The sequence below is a fragment of the Thalassophryne amazonica genome, chromosome 10 (genome assembly GCF_902500255.1).
Source record: "Thalassophryne amazonica chromosome 10, fThaAma1.1, whole genome shotgun sequence".
Lineage (NCBI taxonomy): Eukaryota > Metazoa > Chordata > Actinopteri > Batrachoidiformes > Batrachoididae > Thalassophryne > Thalassophryne amazonica.
In genome coordinates this window covers 47,127,163-47,146,284 of record NC_047112.1, presented here as the reverse complement: position 1 = coordinate 47,146,284, position 19,122 = coordinate 47,127,163, and the positions used below count along the sequence as shown (strand labels likewise).

Sequence of the window (19,122 nt, the reverse complement as noted above, 5' to 3'; positions counted from 1 at the left end):
TTACTCTGCGAAGTGCATTCAAACCGTATAATGCACGGCTTCGAGTTGTTTAATCCTTACTTAATTTATATCAAGTTGTAGAGATTTCTTTCCATTTGAGTTTAAGGAAGACAGTTTTATAAATTTTTATTTTTGTATTTGAAATGGCATAAATTAAAATGTGTGAAATGCCACATGTTCCAATACTTTTGGAGGGCACTGTACATGCTAGTGCACCATACAGATCCAGGACCAACTGTACAACTGAACAGCATCAAGGGCTGATGCCTACCCTGTATGCGCTACACACCGTGATATTGCAACAAATGTACAAGTAAATATACATATGCCTGTATGGTGTTTATGCCTATATAAGACTTCATTATAAAGGTATTCATACCAATTAACTGGAAACATTTTGCTGTCAATATATGCTTTAGATTATGCATTCAGGCTACTTGGTTGTTGAAATATTGAGTTTTCGGCCCTAATTTTTCTTGACCTTTGACAAAAACTACTTCAAAATCTAATGACTTCTGGGCATCTATACAAGTAAAATTAGTATGACGGAAAAAGTATGACGGAAATCCATCCAGTTACAGTGAGGAAAATAAGTATTTGTACACCCTGCGATTTTGCAAGTTCTCCCACTTAGAAATCATGGAGGGGTCTGAAATTTTCATCTTAGGTGCATGTCCACTGTGAGAGACATAATCTAAAAAAAAAAAACAAAACAAAAAAAAACCCTGGAAATCACAATGTATATTTTTTTTTATAATTATTTGTATGTTACTGCTGCAAATAAATATTTGACCCCCTACCAACCAGCAAGAATTCTGGCTCACACAGACCTGTTAATTTTTCTTAAAGAAGCCCTCTTATTCTGCACTCTTTACCTGTACTAATTGCACCTGTTTGAACTTGTTACCTGTATAAAAGACACCTGTTCACACACAAACATTCACACTCCAACCTGTCCACCATAGCCAAGACCAAAGCGATGTTTAAGGACACCAGGGACAAAACTATAGACCTGCACAAGGCTGGGATGGACTACAGGACAACAGGCAAGCAGCTGGTAGAAGACAACAACTGTTATGATTTATTTATCAGAAGTGGAAGAACACAAGATGACTGTCAATCTCCCTCGGTCTGGGATTCCATGCAAGATCTCACTTTGTGGGGTAAGGATGATTCTGAGAAAGCTCAGAACTACACATTGTAGGACCTGGTCAATGACCTGAAGAGGGCTGGGACCACAGGCTTGAGCAGGTCCAGGCCCATTTGAAGTTCACCAGTGACCATCTGAATGATCCAGAGGAGGCATGGGAGAAGGTCATGTGGCCAGAATAGAGCTTTTTGAAATCACTCCACTTACCATGTTTAGAGGATGAGAACAACCCAAGAAAACCATCCCAACCGTGAAGCATGGGGGTGGAAACATCATACTCTGCGGGTGCTCTTCTGCCAAAGGGGACAGGACGACTGCACCATATTGAAGGGAGGATGGATGGGGTATGTATTGCGAGATTTTGGCAAGCAACCTCCTTCCTCAGTAAGAGCATTGAAGATGGTCATGGCATATATATATTTATATATCTACACATATATATACATACATACATATATATATACAGTGGTGGGCACACTTCCGATAATCATATTATCGAAGATAATGTTTCAGTATCGGATTATCTTTTTAGATAACTTTAAAAAACCATTATCGGACCAATTACCTTCCGATAACTTTTAAACCGATAAACAAAATAAACAAAGCTGAACAGCGACAAGCATTTTTTAAAATTAGTTCAGCACCCACCTGTTCAAAGTTTTATAACAGACGCATAGTTATAACCTTGCAAACAGAAGAGAACTGCTTGTATAAAAAGCATCTCAATTCTCTGCAAACAAAGGAAAAACAGCCCCAACAAGGAAAAAGTAAATAAAACAGTTTCCTTTACACCATACGATATGCTGGCAATATGACCTAAGTCATCCAGAGGCATACATTTTTAACTTATGGTTCAAATTTTAACCAAACTAATTTTGGACAAGTTATTTAAAATTGCTGTCATGTCTGAAGTTTCATAAAGTAAAAATATCAGATATAGTTTTAGTTTTAAAGTAATGTGGTAATTTTTAAGGTTTTGTGAGCACATGCTCTGCCCCGCAGCGCATTTTGGGTAGGATGATGTAATCTCAGTACGTCACGATAGGACAAATGTATTTCAGACACTCTGTTCAGGCTCCACGGACAACAGCATTAAACTCTAGTGCCTAAAACTCTCTTGAATATATTCTCTGCATTTATAGACGCTGATTTTTTTAATTGCGTTTGTTAAATTCCACGCATTTTAAATGTGAGCAGACAGGGATTGTCTAGAATTTGTTTTGAAAGCCTCTACTGCCATCTAGCATCTACTGGCCAGTAGTGTTCATGGCAGTGTCTGGGAACCAGTAGATGGCAGTGTTCTATTTATTTTGACCCCGGTTATGTCAGATGATTGTCAAATCAACTTTTTTGCTTTGCAAATGGCTTTTTTTTTTTTTTTTTTTTTTTTACAAATGAAGTTTAAAAACAAAACAACTGCAAAATAATAATAATAACAACAACAACATTATTACAAGACAGCTCTGCAGTGTTTGCACAGGCACAGTGCGAATGGTTGGATGCTGCTTGTAGCTTTCAGCAGCAGGATAACCTCACGACGGCCGACCACAATAATATATCAAACAGGTTTGATTCTCATTCGACCGGCGATCAGGAGGTGGTCGTCAGATGTTGACCGCAGCTTGATACTCCATGAACACTACACGATGCAGGACGCACGATTAACCTGAAACTTGGTCCAAAAAATTCCTGCATGTAAAATCATCTCGCACACTGTAAAGCACGTTTTACAACATCAAATGAATGTTGTAAAGAGAGAATGTGGAAAAGATTTTGCGATGACACTTCCAGGGCTCCGTAAAAATGCCTGTTTTTACAAATAAAAAAAATGGAATATTTTACAAAAGCACATTTAAACACCAACACACGACAGACGTCACATTAACGTGTTGGTTTACATAATGAATGACAACCAATCAGTATTTAGCAGAGGCACGTTTACCCAGAATCCTTTGCGATCTGTCTCTTTGTTACAAAATGTCAGAATTAGTGCATTATTCAACATTAAAAGATATATGTTATATTTTAACTTTGTACAAATGACAGAATTGACATTAATGGAGTTCTTCTATCGGTATTAATGTTATTTATAAATCAACACCATAACTCAATATGACTATTTTGCAAGACCTCCGCATGACCGGAGCTTTATTGTTGATAGAAAGCTGGCTTTACGGCTGCTCTCAGGGTGCCTCTGTGTTGAGAGGGCTGTAATAAACAAGAGCTTCCAGCAGAGGCTGAATGTTGAAAGAAAAAAGTGTGGTCTCATTGTTTGGGTCTCGGGGTGCCTCTGTGCTCGGAGCGCTGTAATAAACAAGAGCTTCCAGCAGGGGCAGACTGTTGAAAGAAAAAAGTGTGGTCTTATTGTTTGGGTCTGTTATTTTTAATATTATTAGAAGCTATTAAATTTGTTTTACTAGTAGCTGTAAATGTGCGAGAGATAATATTGGAATTTATCTGTTATCGGTTATCTGTAAGTTCCGATACATTTTTGGGGTTTGTTTTATCTTTATCGAAGATAACTTTTCAGTTATCTGATTATTTGTTATCGAAGTTAATTTTTTGGTTATCTGTGCCCACCACTGTGTATGTGTATATATATATATATATTTATAAAAATTAGACACCTGATCTTTTCTTGTAGTTATGAGAAAAGATCTCGTAATTATGAGATCAGCGGTCAAATTTTTTTTATCCAGTGAATGTAATATGCTTCCATAATGGTGCATCTGCTCATCTGATTTTATTCTGTTTGTTCTTGTTACATAATCTTTGAAAAAGATTGAGAAGTTGATAGCAGTTATTGCTTTTTGAGTTACTGATTACACAAACCAGTTGGGATGGCCTAACCACCCCCACTCATTTACACTTTGCCATACAAGTCCTATGCTGCTACCAGTGGAGGAAATGGCGCATCAAATCTAGACAAAACTCAAATCATCTCTCCTTGAAGGCATCAGCAGGAATTATATTTTCCTTCATGCATCTTCATATATACAGTTGCCATTGTGGGACGCTTCACTGAAATGCAACAACTGACTTAGGAGGCGTTACACTTAGAGGCTCATGGACAGGCAGGGTGATTCCTGTGTATCCTCCAAAACACTGCAGTTTTACAGCATTCCCAGGTTTGAATCCCAGCCTGAATGAGCTTTGCTGCACGTTTCTCCCTACTTCCTATCTCTCAACTGTGACTGTAAAGGCTGAAAAATATGAACCACATCACAAATATGAATTTGTTTTCAGTGCTTGCCCTAATGTGCAATCACCAGCTAGTGGTATTTGCTGAGACTCACAGGTTAGTGCTGACATGTTTAATCTGAAGGTATAGGTCAGTCCTTTCAATGTCCACACTTAAAATTATACCCAAAATACTAATGCAACATCATACAAAAATGGAGAGCAGTGAGCTAGATGTTTGAAGTTTACAGGTGCGTCAATACTACATATGTGGTACCCACCTCCAGATCTGAGCTAACTTGAGACGACTCATCTGAGAGATTCAAAGAGCAGAAACTGTTGACTCGGATTAGTTGCACTGTCCTGTTCAAAGGCAGGTTCTCCACCTTCTCCTCAGACGTCGACACTTCCTTTAGGCATATTTAAAAGCAAGAATATTTCTATGTTCATTAAGATGCAAATAAAAATCAAATGCTGAATGTTACACATTTTATTTGCCGTTTTTAAAGTCCATAAAACAAGCCATGTTTTGCTTACTTGTGGTGCAGACTGAATGCTGACATCCATGTAATGTCCCATTCCATTCATTTTCAATGCAAAATTATCCTTTAAAGAAAAGATTGAATAGTATTTAAACCTGCAGGATCCATATAAACATGATTAAAACCTTACAAAACAATACCTACACTTTGTTTAGAATAATTCCAGTATTGTAAACAGTAAAAGAAAAATGTTCATATCTTCACTGTACTAAACTGCATTAAACTTATTGCATAAAGATATCAGGCTAGGATATTAAATACAACTTATAGCACAAAAACAATGAATTACTTGTATCTGTGCTGATGAATGAGCTTGCCATCCCTCCACAATAGTATCCTCAGTGGAGCTGCCCAATTCCCCCAAAAGGCTCACGTTGTCCGTGGAAAAGCTCCCAGACTCTAGAGTGGTTCCTCTCTTTAGTCTCTTATTACAATGAATGATGAGAATCTGACAGTGTTGGGTTAAAGGTTAACAGATCACAACTGATCCAAAAGTTCAAAGTGGGCGATTGCTCACATTACCTCGACTGCACAGGCCGTTTTCAGCGGTAATAATTGCTGTACACTCTGGTGTTCTTCAAAGAGAGCTCAAATATCATGCGCTTTGCATTTCTGTAGTGGCTCATTACTGTCTGTGCACGAGGGGTGAATCTAATAAATTTATTTCAGTTTTCAACAGCATTGCAAGGAGAGCAATTTATCAACATTTAAGTCACGTTTTCCAAAAATATAGAGTAGTACTCAGGAATGTTCATACTTCTGCCAAGGCACATCTGACCCATCAACCACATTATCCCCAAAGTTGTATTCCAAGCATTCAGCCACAATTATTTTAAACTGGAGTCCATGCATTAATTCATGAGTAACTGACAAAAACAGTTGTAACTTCTGACAACTGCACCAAAAATCACACTATAATTTGACAAATGTTTGCTTGTTCCACGAGGCTGCTGAGGTGCTTGAGCCCATTTCTAACAAACCTGGTGAGTGCATGTACACTGATCCCAGAATTGCCTTTAATGGGTTTGTCTTGGCCAAAGCTCAACATGCAACATGCAGTGGGGTCAAATGTCAAAATTCTTGTTCATCTATCACTTTGGCTGATTTCCAATAACTTTGACATGTGGATGACAGTCAGCCTGAGAATTACTCTCAAAGGGGTTGTTTTCGAAACTGTCAAGGCCATTGAGATTTTTCCACAGAGATTTGAGCTGAACTTGGCACTGGGATCAAAGTCATGTATGCGTGCTTGTCAGCCTACTCCTCCCATGTCCTTTTTGCTGATTTTTTCAAAAATTGCTATGTCAATGAAGGTTGGACTTGAAAATACCCTTAAAAATTGTTTTTGGCAAGGGATACGGTCAAGGAGTTTGACTTTTAAGCTGATTTGAACCAGATGTGGTACACACTTAAGTGGATTCCAGAACTATCCTGGTGAGGTCAACCAGAAGTCAATCATTTGAGTGAAGGTCAAGGTCTTTGGTGACAAATGTCCACTGTTGTAGCTTTACTGTCTTCATGTACACGGGTACCACTAAAGAGTTTAATAAATTTGTATTTTGTCCATGCCCCGCTGTGGACATGCTTTCGAATCATCGTGATGAAAGCCATCATATAAAATGAACAAACCCACAGATGCATGTGAAAACAAGACTTCCTTGGTGGTGGCGATAATACACAAAGTTCAATTTAAGAAAAAAAATTAGTCATACATAAACAGAAATTTATGTCTAAAACAGATGCAGTTTTGTGGAATTGGCATAACAGCATGGATCCAATGAAAATTAGCTAAATTAAAAAAATAGGGTAAACTACAGGTTTGAATAGGGGTTAGTATTAGAAAGCCTGTTGTCTCCCCTTGTTGGTCACATTTTGAAAAAAATAAAAAGGCCGGATATTTTTCTAACAGACCTCGTATCTCATGTCATATTCTTTCATCTGTCTTCCCTTCTGCAGCGTCAGCACCCTAAGATGAGGTGCAATGTCGGGAGCTCTGGCCCCAGGAATACATTTAACGTCAGCCGGCGTCTGTAACCTGACTTTGCGGGTGATAGAATCCCCTATCACTAAAGTCCGGTGTTTTGACCTGGAGACAAGAGTGGAAGTCACTTGTGGGCTCAGAGAATTCACATCAGGCAAATCCAAGGGGGAGAACAGATTCACAGTTCGCACTGGCGAGTGTGATCGGGGTGCCACAACCAGGCACCAAGTCCTACGGGGCTTCCTCCTCCTAGCCACAGTCTGAAAGCCGTCCTCCACAGCCAGCGTTTCTAAGCTGATGCTAATGGGCTCGCTAGCCGGCCCAACACTAGCCTCATCTGGAGTGCCCGTAACATCTAACTCCACTGAGCTAAGAAGCTGCTCTAACTTACGGACACGGCTCTCTAAGAGAGCCACCCTATCTTCCAACATCATGCAGGATTTACGGTGGGTGTAAAGTAGGATTGTAGTGTACTTTGTGCACTAAGAAATTCAAGAATGTAGCCAAGCAAACACAAGCTAACCAATAATGGATAAGCTAACCACTCCTAAGGCTCACACAGACGCAAATAATTTAATTAAAATTCACAGCAGTTACACTGAAAAAATAACAGAAGTATTAAACAGGTAAAAAAAAAAAGCAGCAGCTATAAAATACACTAAACAGTTAATTAACTAACAGAAGTATAAAAAAATGAAATGAAAAAATGATGACGGGGGTCTGAAATAGCTAACGCAAGCTAACCGCTAGCGAAAATGCTAGCCGCTTCTAAGATTTTACACAGGAGTAAAATAATTACTTAAAATTCACAGCAGTTTGACTGAAAAATGAACAGAAGTATTAAACGGGTAAAAAGAAACAACTATAAAAAGTAACGACGGGGAGGGGAGGAGTCGACCTAGCTAGCGAAAGCTAACCGGTAGCGAATACTAACTGCTAGCGATTCACAACAGGACTGTTGTTAAATAATGTTCAGAGTAGATACAATTAATAACCAGAAGAGTGCTAAACAGAAATAAAAGAAGCGTATACAACCATGTGAAGTTCAGAGTAGTGTCACAGCAACAAACAATCCATCAGAAGCAAGGCAATTGGGGTCACCACAGCAAATTCAAGGTGGATCTGCATGTTGAATTGGCAGAGGTTTTACGCCGGATGCCCTTCCTGACGCAACTCCACATTACATGGAGAAATGTGGCAGGGTGGGATTTAAACCCGGAACCTTCTGCACTGAAACCAAGCGCATTAACCACTTGGCCACCACCCCTGCCTCCAATAATTAGTGCTAAATGTATTCAAAATCAATAAAATGACAAGGGTGCCCAAATTTATGCACCTGCCCAATTTTGTTTAAATAATTATTGCACACTTTCTGTAAATACAAGAAACTTCACTTCTCAAATATCAGTGTGTTGGTCTGCTATATGATATATGTAACTGAAATTGCTGATCCAGACAACCAATGATTTATAAAGGAAAATCATGAAAATTATCAGGGGTGCCCAAACTTTTGCATACAACTGTGCAAATGGTGTTCAAATTGAAAGAGTATCAGAATGTAAATTTCTTGGTGTAATTAGATGAAAAATAAGCTGGAAAAAGCACATTAGATATATACAGAGTAAAGTTTCCAAAAGTCTCGCAGTTATTAATAAAGTTAAATATTTGTTGGAGCATGATGCCCTTCGAGTGTTATATTGTACATTGATTTTGCCTTATTTAACTTACTGTATAGTATGGAGTAACAACTATAAGAGTTCACTTCATCCCCTCGTTATATTACAAAAACGTGCAGTTAGAATTTTGCATGAAGTAGGATATCTAGACCACACAAACGAATTGTTTATCAGGTCAAAATTATTAAAAATGACTGATTTGGTAAAGTTTCATACTGCATTACTAATGTTTAAAGCCAATAAAAATGAACTGCCATGTAATATACAGAAACTGTTCTGTAAGAAAGAAGGACAGTATGGATTGAGGGGATGTGGTAACTTTATAGTAAATTATGTAAGAAACTCTGAAAAGTTGGTGTGTGTCGGTACGTGGAGTTAAATTATGGAATCATTTGGATAACCACATTGTGTGGAAACATTTATAAGTTCAAAAAGAAATATAAAGAAATTATGTTAGCACAGTACACAAACGAGTAAAAATGTTTATAGAGTTAGTAAGAAGTGTAGACGATTGTATAGACATTGAACAGTATTTGGTGTATGACATTATGCCAGTAATGATCAGGGTGCAAGACTATTTGTAATTGCTTAGAAGGTAAAAATGTGTTAAACTTTAAATGAATTGAAAATAATGGAATGCCACTGATGCAACTGTTAGTACCTAACTATATTCTAATGTAGATATAAAATGTAAATGTAAAATGTAAATATGAAATTGTTCTATTCTGTTTAGTTATATTATTTTCTGATTTCTATTTTATTTGAGTGTATTTAACTGTGGATGGTAACGGGTGTATGGTGTACGGGGTGGGCGTTTATAAGCTTTTGCTTCAGCCCATGCCCTTTCAGCTGCACCTAATTTGAGAAACTGAGTTACTGTTGTATTTTTTTCTTTTTTTTTTTTTAAATTTATGTTAGTAAGAGTTTATGTTGGTATTTTGTTTGTTTTGTTTATGTGCGTGCTGAATAAATTCATTCCTTCATTCATTCAACTGTATGTCAAGACCTTATATCAACATGCATATGCCAGGATGTTCTCAAGCCACACCCTCAAGTAACGATGAAGAAAAAACTGACAGAAATAACTCGGTATGTCAAAAAAAAAAAAAAAAAAAAAGACAAAGCAGTGTGTCCTGTCAGGTCACATTTACTGGCACAACAAGGCCATAAATCACATTAATTTGCACTGCTGCTATCAGCACTTGCTTGCTTATGTTGACTATTTGTTTTAGAGTCACTTCTCCCATTCAGATACAAAAGGAAAATGTAAGGAAATGTAACTGGAGGAGTAAATATGCTTATAACTTTGCTCTAATCTGTGTATTGTTCATTATCAGGCCAAAGGGAAGTCCCTTCAACTAAAAATGCTTCATCATCTAAAGCCCTGGAGCAAACAGACAGACAGACGATGATGGAGAGGACAGAGGAACCCTGGCCATCTAGTCTGGTGCTTATCTGCTGCACCGGCCCCTTTTTCTAGTACGGTCGTGATAACCCCCTCTGACTAGGAAAATACAGGATAGACCCAATAACCTCAAAAGGCAGTGGGAGAGCAATAGTCGTTTATGAGGGGAGGTCTGTGGTAAACTTCCCTCATAGATCGCTGACCTCACAGGGCTTGAGGATAAGTCTTTAAACTGCTACTCTTGCAACGTTACACTGACAAATCATCTAACATTAACAACTAGTTTACCTGTAATAATCAAGTTTTGCATTTAGTCTGTGGCCAGTTGACGAGATGTCAACTGCAGTATCTTAAGCGATTTCTGGCATGCAATTGTTTACTATTCATGGCTTTAAATAAACAAATCTGATACTCAAACAGAGCATACTATACCTGAGAAATTGTTGGGTAGGGATTATGCACAGTGGTGTGCAGTAACTGTGTCCTAGGGTAGCAAAGGGAGATTACCATGGCTCTGCTGATCACACTGCCCTGTGCCGAGGACACACAGCTCCACTCATTGCTTATGCACAGGCTCTATGGACTATTTATTGACTGGCACATGACCGAAGCCCCCCCCCCAAGGCACCATGCTTCTATTTTATTTTTACAAAATTGGCATTGTTATAGATGGCTTTATTATTTTGTCAGCATCTTTTCAAATAAATAAAGTCTGCCTGAATGTTTGAATGTGTACTGAGCACTCAGTTATTTTGATGATACCGTCTGCAATATAAACTAAAAATACAATGCAGATTGTGTTATTGTAACATGAGCACAGTGGTCAGTATGTGTGTGAGCAGTTCAAAGACTCAGCGTTTGCTGACCTCTTTAAATCCCTTCTGGAATAATCTCATAATCCCCATGAAGGATGCACCACATTCCTCTGAAGAACACTTTTTTTTTCTAGATGAGATATATTTTACCTTCATAACATACAACCCCGATTCCAGTGAAGTTGGGACATTGTGTAAATGTAAATAAGAACAGAATAGAATGATTTGCAAATCCTCTTCAACCTATATTCAACTGAATGCATATATTTAATGTTCACATTGATCAACTTTATTGTTTTTGTGCAAATATTTGCTCATTTTGAAATGGATGCCTGCACACATTTCAAAAAAGATGGGACAGGCGCAACAAAGACTGGGAAAGTTGATGAATGCTCAAAGAACACCTGTTTGGAACATTCCACAGGTGAACAGGTTACTTGGAAACAGGTGAGTGTCATGATTGGGTATAAAAGGAGCATCCAGCTGGAGGTTTCTTCCTGTTAAAAGGGAGTTTTTCCTTCCCACTGTGGCCAAGTGCTTGCTCATAGGGGGTCGTTTTGACCGTTGGGGTTTTTCATAATTATTGTATGGCCTTGCCTTACAATATGGAGCGCCTTGGGGCAACTGTTTGTGATTTGGCGCTATATAAGAAAAAGTTGATTGATTGATCCCCAAAAGGCTCAGCCATTCACAAGCATGGGGAACAACTGCATGAAACAAAATAGTCCAATAGTTTAAGAAAAATGGTTCTCAATGTTCAATTGCAAGGAATTAGGGATTCCATCATCTACAGTCCATAATACAATCAGGATTCGGAGAATCTGGAGAGCTTCCAACACAAGCAGCAAGGTCAAAAAATCAACAATGAATGCCCGTGACCTTCGATCCGTCAGGTGGCACTACATTAAAAACCGACATCATTGTGTAAAGGATCTTACCGCGTGGGCTCAGGAACACTTCAGAAAACCATTTCAGTTAACACAGTTCGTCGCTACATCTTCAAGTGCAAGTTAGACTACCATGCAAAGCGAAAGCCATACATCAACAATATCTAGAAACGCTGCTGCCTTCATTGGGCCCGAGCTCATTTGAAATGGACAGATGCAAAGTGGAAAAATGTGCTATGGTCTGATGAGTCCACATTTCAAATTGTTTTGGAAATTATGGACATCGGGTCTCCGGACAAAGAGGAAAAAGACCATCCAGATTGTTACCAGCACAAACTTCAAAAGCCACATCTGTGAAGGTATGGGGGTGTGTTAGTGGCCATGGCATGGGCAACTTACACATCTGTGATGGCACCATCAATGCTGAAAAGTACATCCAGGTTTTGGAAGCAACACATGCTGCCATCCAAGCAACGTCTTTTTCAGGGACGTCCCTGCTTATTTCAGCAAGACAATGCCAAGCCACATTCTGCACGTTACAACAGTGTAGCTTCATAGTAAAAAAGTGCGGGTATTAGACTGGCCTGCCTGCAGTCCAGACCTGTCACCCATTGAAAATGTGTGGCACATTATGAAGAACAAAATATGACAACAGAGACCCTGGACTGTTGAACAACTGAAGTTGTACATCAAGCAAGAATGAGAAAGAATTCCACCTACAAAGCATCAACAATTAGTGTCCTCAGTTCCCAAATGCTTATTGAGTGTTGTTAGCAGGAAAGGTGATGTAACACAGGGGTAAACATACCACTGTCCCAAGCTTTTTTGAAACGTGTTGCAGGCATCCATTTCAAAATGAGCAAATATTTGCACAAAAAACAATGAAATTTATCAGTTTGAACATTAAATATCTTGTCTTTGTGGTGTACTCAATTGAATATAGGTGGAAGAGAATTGCAAATCATTGTATTCTGTTTTTATTTACATTTTACACAACATCCCAACTTCATTGGAATTAGGGATGTATTATAACCACAGACATTAGCACATATGCACACAGTACTGTACCATGGTGCCGCATTCAAAGCCTCTTGTAATGGGCATTGATCTGGTGATAATTGTATGACACATAACTGCTGTTGTGGACAATTGGAACAGATTACTTCATATTAGGAATGCGGATATCAATCAAGGCCAAACATTGGCAATGGGAAACCGACCTACATGCAAGTCAGGCAACATTTCTTGGTGCAGTAAGATGACAGACAACTCAATGTTTGCAGTTTTATTACTTCCCATGAATCATTTCAGTGATTGAGATTTCTGTCATTTAGCCAGGTTTCTGTCATTTAGCCATTTCGCCACTCTCAACCCCATTTTTACCAGAGAGGGTGTATTGTGAGAGTCCAGATGCAGCACATATGCAGCTAGAAAAGATTTTGGGGTTAGGCAGCCATTCTCGCAGGGGAAACCTTTCATGTTCTTTTGTTGGTTGTTTCCACTGTGCATTTGCTTCCTCAAAGTCCCACTGAAAGATAAAGCAAGTGTGAATTTTATAATACATAATCATCAAACTCTACCAGGTTTGACACATACTGGACTATACATGTTGCCATTGTGTGTGAATAAAATATTGGAAAGAAATACGACAGTCATGTTAAACTGCAGTTTCTGTAATTGCTCATTTCTTCACCTGCCAAAGAGCTGGCCCTATGAATGACTTAGCAAATCAGTAGATACAGTTACTGATTAATGTGTGTGGTGGTGGTGGAGGGGGGCAAAAAAAAAATTATTGAAAAAGAAATTGAGAGGCGAGAGACACAGAGATTATCAGTTTTTGTAATTTGCTCTCTCCCCTTTGATCCACCCAGGGTTCATCCTCTGAAATGGCCATGTCACAAATACCCTTTCTCTCCCCATACCTGGCATTTCCATAATGTTTAATCATTGCTGGGATGGTACATTCATTCCTCAGACTGGTTGTATCCAAAGCTAAATATTCCTTGTATTTTGGAAACAACCAATCTGGGGAATGAAAGTACAAGCTTAAAATGCAAGCTCTACCAGCATTTAACCAAATTGAAATGATGTAGACATGTACTCAAAAGACTATAAACATTTCTGAAATAGTGAAGGGCAGCACTAGTCCCCTATAGACAAGCCAAGTATTTTATTTATTTTTTACTTCTTCCTAGACAGACAGACCCAGCCCAGAGCTGGTCTTTGCAACAGAACAATTGGGCAGACCTGAAACAATTCCAGCCCCCACTCTGGTTGACTGTACCTCATCAGCTCCAAGTCAGCCTCACCCCAGCAAAGAAGTCACACTCAGTAAGAACCCACAGAACAATAGACATTCCAAGGAGCTGGCAACACTGATTTTGCTCAAACTGCAAATCATGAGCCACTTTTAAAAACAGGATGACATGTAATGCACCCAGAATATGAAATGACATTTAATACATGTTCTTCCGACATTTACAAACAGTACGTCTTGCCTTTGAAACATTTTCAACTTCTGGGTTTAAAACCATTCAGCTACATAAGTGTTGAATAAAACAAAACACATGGACAAAAACAGTCACAGACACACTGAATAACAACTTTATGGATTAAAATTTCCATTCTTAGGTTTACACATAAATCTGTACAATGGAGTACCAAGTTAACAGCTTCCATTAATATTAACTAAGAGATGGAGAAAATACCAGTGTGCAAGCAAATAATCTGTGCAACATCCAGGAGAGGCAATCAAAAACAAGCAGCTATTGACAGCAGTAACATTTTAAAAACAGCAATTTAATTTATATCAATAACTTTCTTTGAAGATCCTGCAGTATATGCAGTCAACAGACCAACAGTCAACGACAGCCAACTTAATATGAAGAGAGGTTGTATTTAATAGGCAATTTATTTGGTTTCTTCTTCTTACATTTTAAATTAACCAGGACAGGAATAACACTTTGTTATAATAACACACTGATGGTGATTTAAGTTACTTGGTCCAATACGGAATGCAAGTTACACGACTGAAACTTTTAAGTTTGCCTACGAATGCCTATTCTATGTACATAATTACATGTACTTAGAGTAGATTTGCACTCTGCAGTCAATGTATTCATATACAGGGCTATACTCCTTTTCACCAAGATTCAAAAATATTTCATCAGTAGATTGGATGAAATGTGTGGAAAACATGCCAAATCAACATGCAGATCTACGCTAGATCTGCTGTGGTGACCCAAACCAAAAATTTGAGAGGCCAAAACAAAGGCCTCCATTTTCGTATGTTTCAGTATAATTGTGGTGAGTGCATTTTTCACATGCACAATGGCAGTTAAAATGATTCTGACAAGGATGGCAGCAATGGTGGAATAACCTGTGACCGAAAAAAAAAAAAAAAAAAAAATCATGACTTCAATATGCACAGTGCTTTACACACACACACACGTGTACATGTAAAGAACCAAGCAATTATTTTACTACACTTAAACAATTAATACGTTAAGGTTTTATAATTTTTCCACATTTTGTCATGTTACATACTGCCTTATTCCAAAATGGATGTAATTCATTCTTTTTCCTCAAAAAAAAAAAAAAAAAGAATTTCCTACACCCCACGACAATGTGAATTTTTTTTTTTTTTTTTGCTAATTTATTTAAAAAGCAAAACAAACAAAAAACTAAGAAATCATATGTACATAATTAGCCTTTGTCACGGAGCCAAAACTGAGCTCTGGTGCAACCAGTTTCCACTGATCATTTAAAGGAGACCTGCATTGAAAAAAATGCAGTCAGATTTTTTGAACAAAAAATGACTTACATTTACACATGAGATTCTTCTGAATGTAGTAAAGTAAATCTGCAAGCCCAGATCTGTCATTCAATGGAGAAATCATTTGAAAATGACAAATTTACAGCTAACATTTACCCCTCCGCAAATTGTCCCTCATCATGGACGCTGCCGAGACGTCACGGACAAGACCCTCTCCCAGCATGCATTGCGCCAATTGTAATTTGTGGATTTACGTCAGTTTGCATCTGCACCTTTTTACGGAAGATCTACTTTTTTTAAAACTTCATATTGTCTTGCGGCACGTTTGGTGAGTACACATTTCTTTTATTTGTGCTTGAAATTATTTTGGGGGACTTTTTCATACGCCCGTTTGATTGAGTGGTGTCGCAATGAAAATCTACTGTCTTTCGCCTCCGGTACCATCGCGGGATATGGAGGCGAGACCCGCAAAGAATCCCAGTCATAAAAATATATAAACCTCTCTCAGCGTCCATGGAGCTCTGGGGCTCCGATTGCCGAGACGTGCGGTGCTGTGGATTTTGCCGCAAGAAGTCTGTCCTTGCAGCAACAGGTTGTACCGGCCGCTTCGCATTAAAACAGCGAGCGTAATCTCAGGATTTGTGCCAAGTGTGCTGCAGCTCCATTCAATAGACAGAGAGGTGATGCCGGAGTTGTGCGCACCGGCTGCAAAGCAGACACGGCGGTGTGAGTGGCCCGCGTCGGCGGCAGACTTAATAACTGCAGCGGAGGCAGAGAGCGGGAGAGGAAGAACGGCGCCGCTGTCGATGTCATTGCTGATCTGAGCACACAGATCTGTATCTCACATTCATTGCAGCTTACTTTTGGATGTTGAAACCAGGACGTGTATAAGTAACATTACTAACAGATAAAATCAATTTCAATGCGGGATCGGACTGAAGGCGGGAGCGCGTTGTCTTGTCCCTGACGTCATGGAAATGATACAGCTGTACAAACTGTTTTCACAGAGGGCTAATTTTAGCTGCAAATTGTCATATTAAACGAAGATTTCTCCGCTGAATTACAAATTTGGGCTTACAGATTACTTTACTGCATTCACAAGGGTCTTATAAATACATATCAGCTATTTCTTCTGAAATCTGACCACATTTATTTCAATGCAGGTCTACTTTAAGCAAAAAAAGGTTATTGATGTCGGTGGATTGAACCATTTCAGGTCTACTTTAAATGTTTCTGCAGCTTAACTGGAGTCCAACTGTAGGTAAATTCAGTTGACTGTTTTTGTTTATTTGTTTATTTATTAGGATCCCCATTAGCTGCAGCAAGCTGCAGCTACTCTTCCTGGGGTTCACACAAAACAACAACCAAAATGTTTCTGTGAACGCTCTCAGTTGTCCGTGTGGTTTCCATAGTAGAGAAGCTTGAATCCTCGACTGGACTGGGTTGCTTGACGCAAGGACGTTTCGCTTCTAATCGCAGAAGCTTCCTTGGCTAAATTTCTTGCTCTGGTAGTCTGAGTTCTGTCTTGACTCTTGTAGAGAAGAACAAACAGAAGCCAGCAAAAGCTGGAGTTTTAAATCTAACAAGACCCCTCCTACTTAGAAGCAGACTGCTATAGGCAGTGACTAACAATTGCTCTAATTAGCACCTACTGTACTCTAGTTAGCACCCTCCTAATGACAGGGCAGGTGTCCCTCCTAACGATGGGACTGACGCCTCTCCTGACGACGTGAATGACTCAATAGTATGAACAAAAGAGTGAAACTGCTTTGACCTGAGTACCCCATTGTAGACAAGGACAAAGGGTGTCTCAGACCCCCCTCCCCGGTTGAGGCTGGGTTTCAACTGTTTCACATACAAAGTTTCCTTCACTCCCCTCTCAAACCCATTTCTTTTCTCTGGCTAAGATTTTAACTTCCTTGTCCTCAAATGTGTGGTTCGTGTCTTTAAGGTGGAGATGAGCTGCAGGCTGAGGCTATACCAGCACCGCAGAGAGGGCATTGGTGGACACCATTTTCTTTATTTAAACATAAAAGTGTTTAAATAAAGTCCATAAAAGTCCTGCTCACAGACTGATTGCCAGAGACAGGACATGTCCACATCCAGTAAAAAGTCCGGAATCTCCAGTCCACTCACGGAAGATTTGTTCGCACTCGCACATGTGAACATTAAAAGAAAAAAAAAATGTCTGGCTGCAGGCAGTTAGTTCCTTGTTCTCCCCTCAACTCTCATCACTGTGTTAAAAAAGGACAGAAAAAGACAAGTCCTGCTCACAGACTGATTGCCAGAGACAGGACATGTCCACATCAAGTATAACTCCAGACAGCTCCACATTGGCTCACGGACAGTTCGTTCGCGCGCATGCATGCATCGCGCGGTCAAAGGAGGAAAGATAAACTATAACAGAACTCAGAGCACAGACCTGCAGCTCAGGACAAGAACAAATATAAACTAGAAGAGAAATCAGAATGCATAGTTTTGGCTGCAGCCAGATTGTGCACTCTGATTTTCTGTGCAGAGAATCTGCAGGCTGCGTTCTCACCTCCTCTCTGCCCCTCGCTGCACGCACCTGACGCAGACATTCCTGTGTCGTCATGCCGCCACAGGAAGCAACTCGAAGCCCGGTGTGAAAGGGGCTTACCAGAGCAAGAAATTAGCTGAGGAAGCTTCTGCAATTAGAAGCAAACATCCTTGCATCAAGAACCCAGTCCAGTTGAAGACAAGCTACTCTACTATAAACAACCAAAATATACAATAATCAAAAATGCATTAATATATATATATATATATAATATATATAATAAAGGAAAAAAATAAATAAACCAATCAGCTTCCAGTCACATTAATCATCACACTGGACATGATTTGGAAAGACCACACACCTGTCCACATATAAGGTCCCACAGTTGACAGTGCATGTCGGAGCACAAACCAAGCATGAAGTCAAATTGTCTGTAGACCTCAGACAGGATTGTCTCAGGGCAAAAATGGAAGACATTCAGATCCACTCTTCCAAGAGCTGGCCGACTGTCTAAACAGAGCGATCGGGAGAGACGGGCCATAGTCAGGGAGGTGAAAAGAACCCAATGGTCACTCTGTCAGAGCGCCAACATTTCTCTGTAGAAAGAGGAGAACCTTCCAGAAGGACAACCCATGTTTGCAGCAATCCCCCATTTCAGGCCTGTATGGCTGTTTGGCCACACAGAAGCCCACTCCTTAGTAAAAGGCACATGGCAGCCCACCTGGAGTTTATCAAGAGGCACCTGAAGGACTCTCAGACCATGAGAAACTAAATTTTCTGGTCTGATGAGACAGAGATTGAACTCTCTGGTGTGAACGCCAGGCCTTCATGTTTAGAGGGAAACCAGGCACCATCCCTACATTGAAGTATGGTGGTGGCAGCATCATGCTGTGGTGATGGTTTTCAGTGGCAGAACCTGGGAGACTAGGCAGGATTGAGGGAAAGATGCAATGTACAGAGACATCCTGGATGAAAACCTGTTCAAGAGCACTCTTTGACCTCAGACTGGGGCAGCGGCCTCATCTTTCAGCAGGACAATGAACCTGAGCACACAGCCAAGATGTCAAAGGCTTCAGGACAACTCTGAATGTCCTTGAGTGGGCCGAGCCAGAGCCCAGACCTGAATCTGATTGAACATCTCTGGAGAGATCTGAAAATGGCTGTGCACCGACGCTGCCCATTCAACCTGG

At 39.6% G+C, this 19,122-nt stretch overlaps 1 protein-coding gene across 1 annotated transcript in view; it reads right to left on the bottom strand.

Moving 5' to 3' along the window:
* The window catches only part of tmem44 (transmembrane protein 44), a 49,981-nt gene that overhangs the window by 11,092 nt on the left and 19,767 nt on the right, over positions 1-19,122 (bottom strand). Inside the window, exons 7-9 of the mRNA XM_034179953.1 lie at positions 5,162-5,320; positions 4,868-4,936; positions 4,612-4,740 (exon numbers count right to left, since the gene is read on the bottom strand). Of these exons, the coding sequence (XP_034035844.1) occupies positions 4,612-4,740; positions 4,868-4,936; positions 5,162-5,320 (357 nt within the window). The remainder of the gene's footprint in view (positions 1-4,611; positions 4,741-4,867; positions 4,937-5,161; positions 5,321-19,122) is intronic.